Source organism: Oryza brachyantha, chromosome 1, assembly GCF_000231095.2.
Source record: "Oryza brachyantha chromosome 1, ObraRS2, whole genome shotgun sequence".
Taxonomy (NCBI): domain Eukaryota; kingdom Viridiplantae; phylum Streptophyta; class Magnoliopsida; order Poales; family Poaceae; genus Oryza; species Oryza brachyantha.
Genome location: NC_023163.2, coordinates 10,428,119 through 10,442,201, shown reverse-complemented (window position 1 = coordinate 10,442,201; position 14,083 = coordinate 10,428,119). Strand labels below are relative to the sequence as shown.

General features: G+C 39.3%; 2 protein-coding genes across 2 annotated transcripts; one reads left to right on the top strand and one right to left on the bottom strand.

Annotated features, from left to right (window-relative positions):
- Positions 1-4,685: 4,685 nt before the first annotated feature.
- LOC102715060 (ervatamin-B-like) lies at positions 4,686-5,870 on the bottom strand. Its single transcript, XM_040525476.1, has 2 exons — positions 5,381-5,870; positions 4,686-5,278 (listed from the first exon to the last, which is right to left on the bottom strand). The coding sequence occupies exons 1-2, from the start codon at positions 5,868-5,870 to the stop codon at positions 4,686-4,688; spliced, it is 1,083 nt and encodes a 360-aa protein (XP_040381410.1).
- Positions 5,871-8,931: 3,061 nt separating this feature from the next.
- On the top strand, positions 8,932-10,114 carry LOC102719543 (ervatamin-B-like). Its single transcript, XM_040525492.1, has 2 exons — positions 8,932-9,425; positions 9,507-10,114. The coding sequence occupies exons 1-2, from the start codon at positions 9,002-9,004 to the stop codon at positions 10,097-10,099; spliced, it is 1,017 nt and encodes a 338-aa protein (XP_040381426.1). The 5' UTR covers positions 8,932-9,001; the 3' UTR covers positions 10,100-10,114.
- The last annotated feature ends 3,969 nt before the right edge of the window (positions 10,115-14,083 follow it).

The following is a 14,083-nucleotide window of genomic DNA, read 5'->3' as shown; positions in this document are numbered from 1 at the left end:
CGTCGTGGACGAACAACAAGCAGTCGCGCGAAGCACTTCTTAAAAACTTTATTCGTCCTCTCTCTCGGTGCAGGACTTCTCTCGGTGCAGGACTTCATGAGGGCGACGGTTCCGAAGACCTGCTCTCTCGATCGCCGGTGCACGCCGACGGAGGGGAGCAGGACTTCTCTCGGTGCAGGACTTCATGAGGGCGACGGTTCTGAAGACCTGCTCTCTCGATCGCCGGTGCACGCCGACGGAGGGGATGGAGTAGACGACGGTGGCGGTGCAGTACAGAGGAAAAGGCAAACCCTAGAATGTTTTTCACATATGTTGCGAAGAGATAGTGGTTCGGTATATATACGTAATGTTGTTGTTCAGGTTTGAATCTTTTTATACGTAATGTTGTAACTTTTTCACGAATTATAATTTTATTTAATCTTCAGGGTAGAACAATTCATTATCCAATCTCTTATCTACGAAAAAATGACTTTGTTTAAAAATTAAGTGGAGTAAGAAGAACCATTGGACTGCCATATAATGGATCCTTATTTTTGGGGGAATCTAATGGATGAAAATTGACACTCCCCTTATCTACATATATGATATATCTATAATATTTTCAAAAAATACTTTTGTAAAAAACTATTGGACGTACGCCATATTTTCGTTCGATCAGAATGGCGCTGGACAGATACTGCGCCGCCGTGAGGGACGTGGCGGACGGCCTGCTGGCTGCCATGGCCAGCAACCTGGGGCTGCGCCGAGACGTGATCACGGGGAGATGCGGCGGCGCCGGCGGTGGGATGCAGATGGTGAGGATGCAGTGCTACCCTCCGTGTGCGCAGGCGGACAAAGTGGTCGGCATCTCGCCTCACTCTGACGCCGATCTCGTGACGATTCTCCTCCAAGTGAACGGGGTGGATGGGCTGCACATCATGAGAAATAATGGGGCTTGGCTTCCCGTCAGCCCTCTCGAGGGTGCTTTCGTTGTCAACGTGGGAGACGTTCTTCAGGTTTGAGAATAACTACTTGGTCCGTCCTAATTGTTTAACGTCGTTCGTTTTTTTATACATATTTGACTATTCATCTTATTCAAAAAATTTATATAATAATAAAGTCCTTCCTCCGTCTTACAACGTAATTAAGATGGTTGACTTTTTTCTTATAATGTTTAACCATTTCTCTTATTTAAAAATTATGAAAATATCTTTTATTTTGCTTGTGACTTACTCCCTCCGTTTCACAATGTAGGACTTTCTAGCTTTGGCTAAATTCATATAGATACTAATGAATCTAGATATATATATAAATTATATACATTCATCAATTGATGAATTTAGACAAGACTAAAAAGTCTTACAATATGAAACAGATGTAGTACTTTATTATCAAAAGAACTTTAAACATAACTTGTTATTTTTTATATTTGTACTAAATTTTTGAATAAGACAAATGATCAAACGTTGCAATCAAAAAGTCAAACATCTTACATTATGAAACGGAGGTAATATTGTTGATCCCCAGGGTTAGCAAATCTTTTGGCTCTGCCCCTGTTTTCATCCTAGTGAGTGCTGGCATGAGAGCTATGCAAGGAAAGAACCGCCGAGTTTTCCACAAAGGAGAATCAACAATTGAGGAGTAAATAATCAACCGCATCACGAAAGAATTAAGATGTTTGTGCATGGGAGGTGCAAAGCATCTAGCGACAATTTAACCAAAGTTTTTTTTTGTTGGGCAGCGTTCTTATTGGCACGTTGGAAGCAGTTTTTTAGCACACGGGTATAGGTACACCTTTTACTTCCATGCCATCTAAATAGTTATCAAAAAATATAAAAATTTTTAGAAGATAGTTTAATATGAGTTATATCACTCCACCAACATGCAAATTTAAATTCAACTTCTACAAGTTGTAGCAAAAATAACAAAAACAATTATGAATATACATAAACTTAGTTCCAGTTTTGTTTGTTTTTTTGCTGCAACTTATAGAAGTTGAATTTAAACTTACATGTTTGTAGAGTGATATAACTCATATTTATCTATCTTGTCAAATTGTTTCATATTTTTTGATGACTATTTAGATGACATGCAAGTACACGGGTGTACATATACCCGTGTGCTAAAAACTGTTTCCCTTCGCATATTTGATTGTCAGGTTATGTACTGTCAGTTTGGATCTCGCTTATTTTTTCTCTTTCTCCAACTAGTATAAATAGGGTGGTAATGTGCCTAACTTTTTTGCCTATAAAATAAAGATTAGGTTTTAAATGCATTGGAGCTAAAATTTTATAGAGTTTTGAGTTAAAGATTTTTAAAAATTAAATATGGTGGTAAAAGAACTCCTGGGCTTAACCCATTACAACTCCAATAATATAGCAGTGGCCTCCTTGGCCTGCCTTTGGAATTAAAAAAATTGTTTATGTTGAATGCCACATCTATTATATATTATATATATATAAAGTAACAGGAAAAAGAGCCTCCACGTTGCTCCTCGCGAGCTAGAAAATCCCACATTAATCAAGAGAAAATAAGAAAAATAATAAAAAAGAAAGGATTGGTTTTTTTAGTTGGACAATGAAAAGACCGTGTATTACAAGAGAAAAAAACCTTTTTGAGTCGGACGACAGCAAAAAAGAAAAAGATCAAGGGATCAACCGTTTATTCAAGAGATAAACAAAAAGGAAGCATTGGACAATAGAAAAAAAAAGGAAAAGATCAACCGTGTATTACAACAGAAATCCATGTGTGATAAAAAATCCTATTAGAAATACGTATCGGATTTAAAAACTAAAAAGAAGTCCATGTATCGATACAACTTAGAAAAATCTAGATCTCAGATTAAAATTTTTAAAATAATTGATATTGAGGGAAGAGTCCATCTATAAATAAAAAGAATATGATCAAAAATACAATTTTGGAATTAAAAATAAATAAAAATAATAAAAAGAGCCTATGTGTAAAAAAAATTAAAAAAATCAAATTTTAGTTTAAAGATCTACTAATATATATAAAGTAATAGAAAAAAGAGTCTTCTGACATTAATTAAAGAAAAATTAGAAAAAAAAGAAAGAACTATCGTAAAAAAGAAAAAAAATCAGTCAGACTAAGAAAGAGAAAAGATTGATCTCAACTTGATCAGCCGTAAACAGAGAAAAATCAATCGGACAGAAATGAACAGAAAAAATCAATCGGTCAGAAATTTGATCGGACAGATCAAATCAATCGGGCATAAGTTTTTATTTATACGTGTCATATCATCTAAGTGTTTCTATAAGAGATAAAAATAAAAGATCGGATCTAGAAATATCATTTGGACAAGGAAAGTGCACGTCTTGCAAGAGTCCACACATAATAAAGTTTAGAAAAAAAATCTAAATCTCAGATTAAAAATTTAAAATAATTGATATTGAGTGAAGAGTCTATCTAAAAATATAATTTGGAAACATCTAAATTCCAGTAAAATATAATTAGATTAGAAATTTAATTTCAGAATTATAAATAAAGAAAATAATAAAAAGGGTCCATGCGTAAATAAATCTCGGATTAAAATTTTAAAATAATTTAAATTGAGAGAAGAGTCCATATATAAATACAATTTGGAAAAATCTAAAATTTTGGTTAAAAATGGCAAAAATAAAGAGAAAAAATCAATGTATAAATATAATTTAGAAGTATCTAAAATTGAGTATTATATAAAAGAGTTTGTGTACATGTATACTTTAGAATACAGGTAATGGTGTTCCATGTAAAAATATAATTTGAAAAAAATAAGTTCAAATTAACAATTAAAAAGTAATTATTATCAAGACAAGAAACCCTATATATAGTTACAATTTATAATGATGCTAGCCGCGCAATATGCGCGGGCCACCATACTAGAGTTAAAAATCCTACTATAAATAATATAAAAACCCCAAAATCAACTAAAATTTTTGAGTTAAAAATTCAAAATTTAGCTTATAATTATAAACGAAAGCGAAAAGATAGCGTGAATGTTGGTAAGGAGAAACATGTAAATAATAGTAAAGAGAAAAAAACCTAGAAGGGTAGCTTGGGTGAGGACCCAAATAAGCTACTCCATATGTTCTAATATATCGAAATTATTGTCAGTGTATATTAATTATTTAATCTTTAATACTAAATAAGCACAGTCGAAATATAGAACTAGATCAATAATAAATAGAGGCATACATCTGTGATGATAGGCCACGTTAAGCAGCATGTCGTTTTAAGCTTACAGTTGTAGCGGTGGCGTTAGGTAAGATCGAAGAAGACAACAATTACAAGTGAGCAACATTTAGTAGTGTTAAAAGTGAAATAGCTAATAATTAAAAGAAGAAAAATACAAATTTTTTAAGAGTTTAAAGAATAAAACACATATTATTGAAACTTAAAATTAAATTAAATCTAGCCACGCAAATGCGCGGGCCACCCTGCTAGTCTGTTTACCGGAGTGGGAAGATTAACTGAAGCAAAAATATGAAGATCCCACCGATTTGTTGATCAAAAGAGAGGAAATTCGTATGTATTTATTGATTTATTGTCTTGAATGATTGCATTCTCACAGCAGGTAGAAACTAGAAATTACCGAGTGGTCAACGGATGGACGGGTTACACTTACACACACTGGCACATATAAAAGCCTCACGAATGCATGCATGGTCGGCCATCGCCGGCGGCCGGTCGCGGCGTGGCGGCGTACGTTACACCGTCGGGTAGAATGGCGAGGTGGCGAGGCCGCACGTGCCCTGCGGCGACAACACGTCCTTGGCGAGGTAGACGTAGCCCTGGTCGCCCCAGTCGCTGCCCCACGAGTTCTTGGCGATCCAGTACTTGTCGCCGCCGATGTTCTCGCAGTAGCCGACCACGGTGACGGCGTGGTTCACCCTCCCGGCGTTGCAGGGGCCCCGGAACACGCCGCCCTTGTAGAACTGGAACTCCGGCGCGCTCACGTCGATGTACACAGTCACCGGCTGCCGCGCCACCGCCAGCGCCAGCTGCCGCTCGTCGTTGGGCGGCACGGCGCGGAACCCGGACACGGACGCCGAGTGGCCGGACAGCAGCTTGCCCACGTCGCAGCTGCCGCTCACGCCGGTGTAGGGGTACGCCTCCTCCGACGCGACGCCGCCGCGGGAGGCCACCAGGCTGAGCGCCGTGTCGGAGTGGCCGCCGCTGCAGCCGAAGCTCCCGGTGTCGCAGTCCACCATCACCTGCTCCGACACCGACACCAGCTCGCCGGTCTTGATCTTGTTGAGGCCCTCGATGGCCGCCGCCGCCGCGAACGCCCAGCACGACGCTGCCATTGATTGATTCCCACCAAACCAAATTAACCAACAACTACTTAAGCACAGAATGAATGGAATTGACCGGAGATAGCTCGTCGGTCGATCGATCTTACCGCAAGTATTGCCTTGGAACTTGACGCCGGTGACGGCGCCGCTGGAGCGCCAGTCGACGCAGCACGGCTGCCACGAGTGCGGCGAGATCGGGGTCGGCCGCGGCGGGACGAACCCGGTGGCGTTGAACCCGGTGAACTGCTGCACGAACTCGCCGGTCGTCAGGTCGCCGAACCTGTTCATGCCGACGACAGACTCCGTGACGGTCTGCGGCGCGAAGGCGCCGACGCCGGAGGAGAGCACCGTCTGGCTGCGGAAGGCGCCGATGAAGTTGGTGTTGCCCTTCCACACCTGGTACCGCTTCTCCTGCTCCTGCGGGCACGAGTAGTGCTTCGCGTACGTGGACATCCACTGCGAGAACATGAACCTCAGCTCCTTGTCGGACTTCTCGCATGGCGGCGGCGGCGGGGGGTTCGCCGCGGCGAGCAGGACCTGCAGGAGGCAAGTGATGGAGAGGACAAGCCCAAGGTGGTAAGGCTTGGAAGAAGCCATTTTGAGTAGATTATATGCTTGTCTTTTGTGTGCCTTAGTGCGTGTATACTAGCTTATGTTTATTTCTTGTGTGTGGATGGTTTATATAGACCATGCATTGATGCTTATGTTTATTATATGGCCTTCTAACCTAACCAGGGAGTTGTTGTGTATTCAATAAGATGAAGAAATTAAGCTAGTTGGGTCAGTAGGCTCGATATAACTGAGTATTTGTTCATGTTGCTATATATGCTAAGTTGCTATAACAACTAATATATATGTTCCTTGGAACAAAATAATGAGCGTTTTAAGTTCATATGGAATGCCATTTGGTGAATAAGTTTTTAGGGAATATCCCATAGGGACCAACCTTACGGAAAATTTCATTTGAAGTTTTCTCCTTTCCTGTGTGAAGCATCCATGTAGTATGATTGGCGGATTGAACCATTCCTTCGTTCCAACACGATTATTGATGATTCAACAACCACAAGATCCTAATGTGTCCCAACATGAGTATAATTTAGCAAACTTATGATCTTAGTCATGTAACAACAAATTAATCATTGGTTGAAGGATGGATATGATCAGTTCAGACTATTCATGGTAGGTGTAGACCAGTTTGCTGAATAAATAATACCTCTACGATTTGTTTTGCAGAAACTATGTGCTTAAGGGCTATATTAGAAAACTATGTGAAGTACTTACCAAATCGGTCTGTCTCGATTATATATAACAGCTCCTTAATTTGGCCTTTTCACAGTATCTAATTCTTTGAGTTGCGAGATTTTTTCTGGTCCAACAAAAAGTACCTTGAGGTACCGGTATCTCGAGGTACCAAATTATTTTTCACCGTTGGATCTAGCTAAGTAGGATGTGTACTGTTAGATCCAACGTTCAGAAATGATTTGGTACTGCGAGGTACTAGTACCTCAAGGTACTTTTATTAGACCAAAGCAAATCTCTTGAGTTGCTCTTACTACCACTCTTCCCTCAAAAAAATATAGACATTAATTATAAATACATACATACACACACATATATATATATATTTAAAATTTTGCAAACTATACCCTTTTATAAAAAGAAATTTTACATAACTATATCGCTCACTGCACTCACTTTCCTGTGTGCGCTCGGTAACAAACTGTTTTGATACCAGCCATTTGGCCAGGCAACATAGCCACATAGGTACATTTTCATTTTCAAAAATAATGATATATTCCAGCTAGCCAAATTGATCGTTAACAAAAGTGTATATTGTAAAAACTCCTCGTAATATTACTACTTACTTCCTTTTGTTTACATAGAAAGTCTCCAATGCATAAGCCTCATCATGAGATTTATAAAAATTACTAAAAATATAGACATATGAAAGTGTTTTTCATGAAAAATCTATTGATGTCATTAGACATATTAAATCCTAATGTTTTTAGTCTTCTAATGATTTAAGAGATGCGCATTTTAGGACCCCATCTGTTGTAGAACAGAGGTGACAGTGATTAGCAATTAATAATTGATCGACTTTAATTTTCCATCATTAAAAAGTTTGTATTGTATAATTATGTGCGTCAATATATGCAGCGCCACTGGAGTATAATTCTGTCATGTGGAAGTGTTCAAGTAGAACTTGGATCAGCTCCATCTATCAATGCCACAGGAGACATCATAACAACCAGTCCATTTGCATTGTTAGGTAATAATAACAACCAGTGACTAGTGGAATTTGAGAACTAATTTGCTGACCTGACAACTTCTCCCTCGAACGATCGACGTTGTGCAAGTCGATCATTTGCACTGACAGCTTTGCAGGCAACACTGAACCTTTCAAACCGAAGAGCAGAGCTAGCGAACACTTCAGAGAACTTTCAGCATCACGATCCAATTAATTAATTCCCAATCTACTCAATCAACGGCCTAATAAGTACAGTTATACCGTTATCGTATTGCTACTTGAAGTACTATCATTAACGAATTATGCTTTAGATTTCTGCTGTGCTGTACCATCATCAACTAGGCGAAAATAGCCATACATTTTTGATTAGTTGATTGTCCATTGGCTGATGACTAAATCTGTGACGAAATCTGTCGACTTCGTAAACATATCTAACTTATGCTGTTTCAGAACCTGTCAGTGGCTACTGAACTCCTGTGAGATTCGGCAGAATTGTTGTCGACTTCGTAAACATATCGGTCGACGAAGTAGCTGCCAGCCAATTGAAGTTGCTAGCTCGACATGCAGGCATATATTCGGTTTGCAATCAATTAACGATTTGAACACTTGCATTATGTGCTGGCTACAGTATCATTTGGTGATTCAGAAGTTGAAACCATACAAAATACAAGCATATCGATCTATGCATGCATTCTGCCCTTATCTGTGTATGCTTTTGAAATTGAACTACCTGCTGAACTGATCGTCATCGAATCGACTAAGTAATATGCTTCATATAGTATTATGCAACTATGTTATGTAAGCAGAGTGTGTTTAATACTCGATCCCTACATTTAGCGTGAGAAATTAAGTGTTGCGTGTGGATTATTTGACACTGTACATTGTTGAATTCTTTAATTTCTGTATTATGTTTTCATGCAAATTGCAGAAAAGCATGCAGTAACTTGGTCGTCAGAAACGATCAAACGACGAAGAGAACTATGGGTTGTTTTCATGGATCATGATCGACCGGAAGCATCATTCAGACTGAAGATCACTGAACATGTCAATGTCAAGGAAAAGATCAAGTTCGTTGGAATGTACATGTCAAGCAATATGTTTATGAACAGTCGTCAAGATAATTCGCAGGAACTAAACATAATCAAGTCAGAATGGAACTAATTAACTTCTTCCATGATCGATGTACTACACGTCCTGTACATTATTGTTTCCTTCACCAACTACTGGTTGATCGATACACTTGTGTAAACAATTTTGATCAGACGATGAAACATCTACCAACTGCAACTACAAGCACACACACACTTGGTCGATCTCTTAACCTACTCTGCTAATGGTGTCTAGCTTGTAGCTTATATAAAGCCCGGCTCTTTCACAGCATTTCATCGCAATCTCGATATCTAGCTAGCTAGCTAAAAGATCAAACTTGACCAAAAGAAGCAATAAATAGATTGATCGAAGTGAGCTAGTCATAATTAGCATGATGGCGCCTTCGCGTCCCATGGCGGCTGTCCTGCTTGTTGTGTTCATGGCGTTGCAGGGAACGGCGAGCGCGTACAACAATGGCAGCGACGACGGCGTGACGATGCACATGTTCGAGGAGTGGATGGCCAGGTTCGGCAAGGCGTACACGTGCCACGGCGAGAAGGAGCACCGCTTCGCCGTCTTCCGCGACAACGTCCACTTCATCCGGAGCTACAAGCCGCAGGCGAGCTACGACACCGCCGTCCGCATCAACCAGTTCGCCGACCTCACCAACGAGGAGTTCGTGGCCGGCTACACCGGCGCCAAGCCGCCGCACCCCAAGGAGGCGCCCCGCCCCGTGGACCCCATCTGGACGCCCTGCTGCATCGACTGGAGGTTCAAGGGCGCCGTCACCGGCGTCAAGGACCAGGGCGCCTGCGGTAAGTAGAAGCTAGCTCGCCGGCGGCGAACGAAGGTATACGTCCGCCGTCGCTGACGTTGGTTGCATTATTCCATTGCAGGGTCCTGCTGGGCATTCGCGGCGGTGGCGGCGATCGAGGGGCTGACGAAGATCAGGACGGGGCAGCTGACGCCGCTGTCGGAGCAGGAGCTGGTGGACTGCGACGGCAACAGCAACGGGTGCGGCGGCGGGCACACGGACCGCGCCTTCGACTTCGTCGTCGCCAAGGGCGGCATCACGGCGGAGAGCGAGTACCGGTACGAGGGGTTCCGGGGCAAGTGCCGCGTGGACGACATGCTGTTCAACCACGCGGCGCGCATCGGCGGGCACCGCGCCGTGCCGCCCAACGACGAGCGGCAGCTGATGACGGCCGTGGCGAGGCAGCCCGTGACGGCGTACATCGACGCGAGCGGGCCGGCGTTCCAGTTCTACGGCTCCGGCGTGTTCCCGGGCCCGTGCGGCGCGGCGTCCAACCACGCCGTGACGCTGGTGGGCTACTGCCAGGACGGCGCGACGGGGAAGAAGTACTGGGTGGCCAAGAACTCGTGGGGCAAGACTTGGGGCCAGCAGGGCTACATCCTCCTCGAGAAGGACGTCGCGTCGCCGCACGGCACCTGCGGCCTCGCCGTCTCCCCCTTCTACCCCACCGTCTAGCTAGCTAGCTAACTAGCTAGCCGGCCGACCAGGCCACCTCCATTTTCGCCCTCCGTCGTCTTCGTCTTCGTCGTCCTCTTCTTCCTCTTCCTCTGATCGAGTTAATTCCGTCACGTGTGGAATAATTAAGGAACAATAATGTTTGAGAGATATATAAATTATTGAAATGGATGAATAAGTTTTTGTCGTTTGCTGTCGACAGAATATTACTCACATCATGGATATTTATACCACCAATTAATTTCCTTCTGTTTGATCCACGATGCAAAAACGTACAACGTTGTCTAGCTCTTCGTCGATCGTCCCCAACGTCGAGTCCTCCCTCCCCGCGCGCCCGTGAAACCCCAGCCAACGCCCAAGCGACCGCATCGCGCTGCGCCGAGAGAGGAGATGGAGCAAAACAACGCACGACGACCTAATTTTCTTTTACCTTTCTTCTTTTTGTTTTTTCTGATCCGTTCGGATCCCTGTTTCTCCCGATCTATCTATCTATCTATTATAATATATATAACGATATAGATTAACCGAAAAAATAAATAAAAAAAATTAATTGAAAAAAAACAGTCGTACAATTTGATTGGACAATAAAGAAAAAAATCAATCGGAAGTCGGACAATTTGATTGGACAGATAAAGAAAAGATCAAAACGAACACGTTAATTGCTCATCTCGGTGTTTCTATATGTACCGTAAGGGATAAAAATAAAAGATCAGATCTATAAAAAAATAAGAAAAGTACACATCTCATATCTATTAAAGTAATAGAAAAAAGTCACCGTTACTTTTACTGGTTAAAAGTTCTCATGTTAACTAAAGGAAAATAAGAGAAGAAAAAGAAAAAAGATGATAATTTTTTATATCGGATAAGGAGCTTTTTTCGGAGAAAAAAAAGGAACATGTGTTGGATTGGACAAGGAGTTTCTTCAGCAGAAGGAAAAAAAAACTGGCATGATTTTCTCGATTAAAAAAGAACATCTTGGTCGGACAGGGAATTATTTTAGAACGGGTTGGATAGGAGGAGTTTTTTTAGGGAAAAAAGAATGTGAGTTTTTAGATAAAAAATAATGATTTTTTGATCGTACGAGTAAAGAAAAAAAATAGTAGAGACAGGCTTGAAAGGAGGCTCCACGTTCGCTTTGGGGGCTAGAAATTACCACGTTAATCGGAGAAAAAGAAAAAATATAAACCGTTAGATCATGGTGGGTTCAGATTATAACGGTATAGATTAGTAGGAGAAAAAGAAAAATAGGTCCAAATTATAATGATATAGATTAATCGAAGAAAAATTTCAGAAAAAATTAATCGGAGAAAAGGAAAAATAAACAGTCAGACAATTTGATTGGACAATAAAGAAAAAATCAATCGGAAGTCGGACAATTTGATTGGACGGATAAAGAAAAGATCAAAACGATCACGTTAATCGCTCATTTCGGTGTTTCTATATGTACTAAGGGATAAAAATAAAAGATCAGATCTATAAACAAAAAATAAGGAAAGTACACGTCTCATATCTATTAAAGTAATAGAAAAAAGTCACCCGTTACTCTTACGGGTTAAAAGTTCTCATATTAACTAAAGAAAAATAAGACAAGAAAAAGAAAAAGGTGATGATTTTTTTGATCGGATAAGGAGCTTTTTTTGGAGGAAAAAAGGAACGTGTGTTGGATTGAACAAGGAGTTTCTTTAGGAGAAGGAAAAAAAAGAACCTGACGTGATTTTCTGGATTAAAATAGAACGTCTTGATCGGACAAGGAATTATTTTAGAACAGGTTGGATCAGAGAAGGAGTTTTTTTAGAGAAAAAGAACGTGAGTTTTTAGATAAAATAATGATTTTTTGATCGGATGAGTAAAGACAAAAATTAGTTTTTTAATCAAGCAGTTGAAGGAAAATAAGAGATTAAAAAATAATTCTTTTTTTGAAATCAGACAAGAAAAGGGGGAAAACTATGTTTTTCTTAATCAGCGCTGGTGCCATCCAAGGAAAGGAAAAAAATCATATTCTTTTTTAGGATTGAGCAGTAGAATGAAAATAAGAGATTTAAAAAGACATTTTTTTTGAATCAGAGGTAAAAAATCAGGTTTTTTTAAATCGGCAATATATATGTAGGAAAAGTACCATCCATATCGTTTCTCATGGGCTAGAAATTTTGAGATTAATCAAAGAAATAAGAGAAAAAAGAATATAATTTCGGAATTAATAATAAAGAAAAATAATAAAAAGAGTCCATCTAAAATTCCGGTCAAAAGAATCATAGAAAAAGAAAATAGAGAAACAGAAAAAATATGCACCGTTAGATCATGATGGGTCAAAATTATAACGGTGTAGATTAATCAGACAAAAAGAAAAAAAAACTATAATATTAGATCAGAACAGTGTAGATTAATCGCAGAAAAAAAAATCTATAAATAGAACCCAAAAAAGAAAAAAAACAGCCATCCGTGGACGGACGATGGACTCCTCCTCGCCACGCCCCGCTGCCTACGTGCCTGCCTTTCTTGGCCCGGGGAATTGAAAAGAAGAAGGGCAGAAAAAGCTATCATCAGAATTCACAATATAAATATAATTTGAAAACAACTAACTAGATTAGAAATATAATTTAGAAATTAAAAATAAAGAACAATAAAAAGAGTCCATGTGTAAATAAAAATTTAAATCTCGATTAAAAATTTTAAAATAATTAATATCAATGAAAGAGTCCATCTATAAATATGATTTAGAAATTTTGGTTAAAAAGAATCATATTAGAAACACAATTTTAGAATTAAAAATAAAGAAAAATAAAAAAGAGTCCATGCATAAATAAAGTTCTAGAGCCTAGAAATTATGAAAAGAGAAAAAAAATCTACACCGTTAGATCATGTTGATCTATTTTTTTTCAATGGTCAAGATCGAAAAGGAGATATAGATAGAAAATTTTATGTTATAGTTATAGAACTAATCAATCGGACTCAACCGAGAGAGACAACGGATTAAAAAAGTACCAGCGGTAGCATCCATACATATCACATCGTTTGATGATTTTTTTTACCAAAGTCATCCGATCAAATATTAGTAAAAATTATGGACATTATTTTTACGTAAGAAATGTCTATACGATATTATGCTATGAGAGCCCGAGAAAAGGCTCCCTGCAGCCTAGAAATTTCCACATTAATAAAAAATATCTACACCGTTAGATGATAATATATCTAAACCGTAAGGTCTAGATATGCTATAAAAATAAAAATTTTTATAATATATATAGACCGTACGGTCTAGATCTACTATAAAAATAAAAATAGAAAAATATGTAATGTTAACTCATGGTGAGTTTAGATTATAACGGTGTAGATTAACCGTTAGATCATAATATATATTATAATATATATTGATCAAAAAATAATTAACCAGATCGAGTGACTGACTACCATAAGACTTAAGACTCGGTACCAAAAGCAGCTCTGAAGCGGTCTCGCTCGCAGTCCATGCCTGCCAATCTGCAGTTGCAATAAATGGATCTGACCCTAGGAGCGCCTTAAGATCTACTGTACGGATCGTGGAGGCCAAGCATTAACATATGACCTTGATTAATGTGTGCATACGTATATGCATATATGGTGGATACAGGGCAGGCATTCATCTTTCCTTTTGGTGTGCCGTATATTGGAACGAGCAAGCTTGCTTGGTTTTGCTACCATGACGAGTGAATAAGAAAAGTATGCTAGCTATTTCACATTAAAAAAAGTCAAACCGTTAGATTATAACTGATGTAGCTTATAACATTTTTGATTGATGGATATTATCATATACAATATACAATTATATCAATAAAAAGAAGATAAGAATTGTATATGAAATCCAATTATAGCTCTAAAATATTTTGTGTGAAAAGTAGAATTAAATGTATAGAAATATAATTTAAAATTTTTATATCAGATATAATTGTACATCAATTATCCAGTCCACACAAAATTGTGACGCTAAAAATTACCACTTTAACCCAA

Bases quoted from the DNA above. Each gene is read 5' to 3' on its own strand.
- LOC102719543 (XM_040525492.1), top strand. From the start codon at position 9,002: ATGATGGCGCCTTCGCGTCCCATGGCGGCTGTCCTGCTTGTTGTGTTC. The intron at 9,426-9,506 runs GTAAGTAGAAGC...ATTCCATTGCAG, and splicing joins CAAGGACCAGGGCGCCTGCG to GGTCCTGCTGGGCATTCGCG.
- LOC102715060 (XM_040525476.1), bottom strand. From the start codon at position 5,870: ATGGCTTCTTCCAAGCCTTACCACCTTGGGCTTGTCCTCTCCATCACT. The intron at 5,279-5,380 runs GTAAGATCGATC...AATCAATGGCAG, and splicing joins GTTCCAAGGCAATACTTGCG to CGTCGTGCTGGGCGTTCGCG.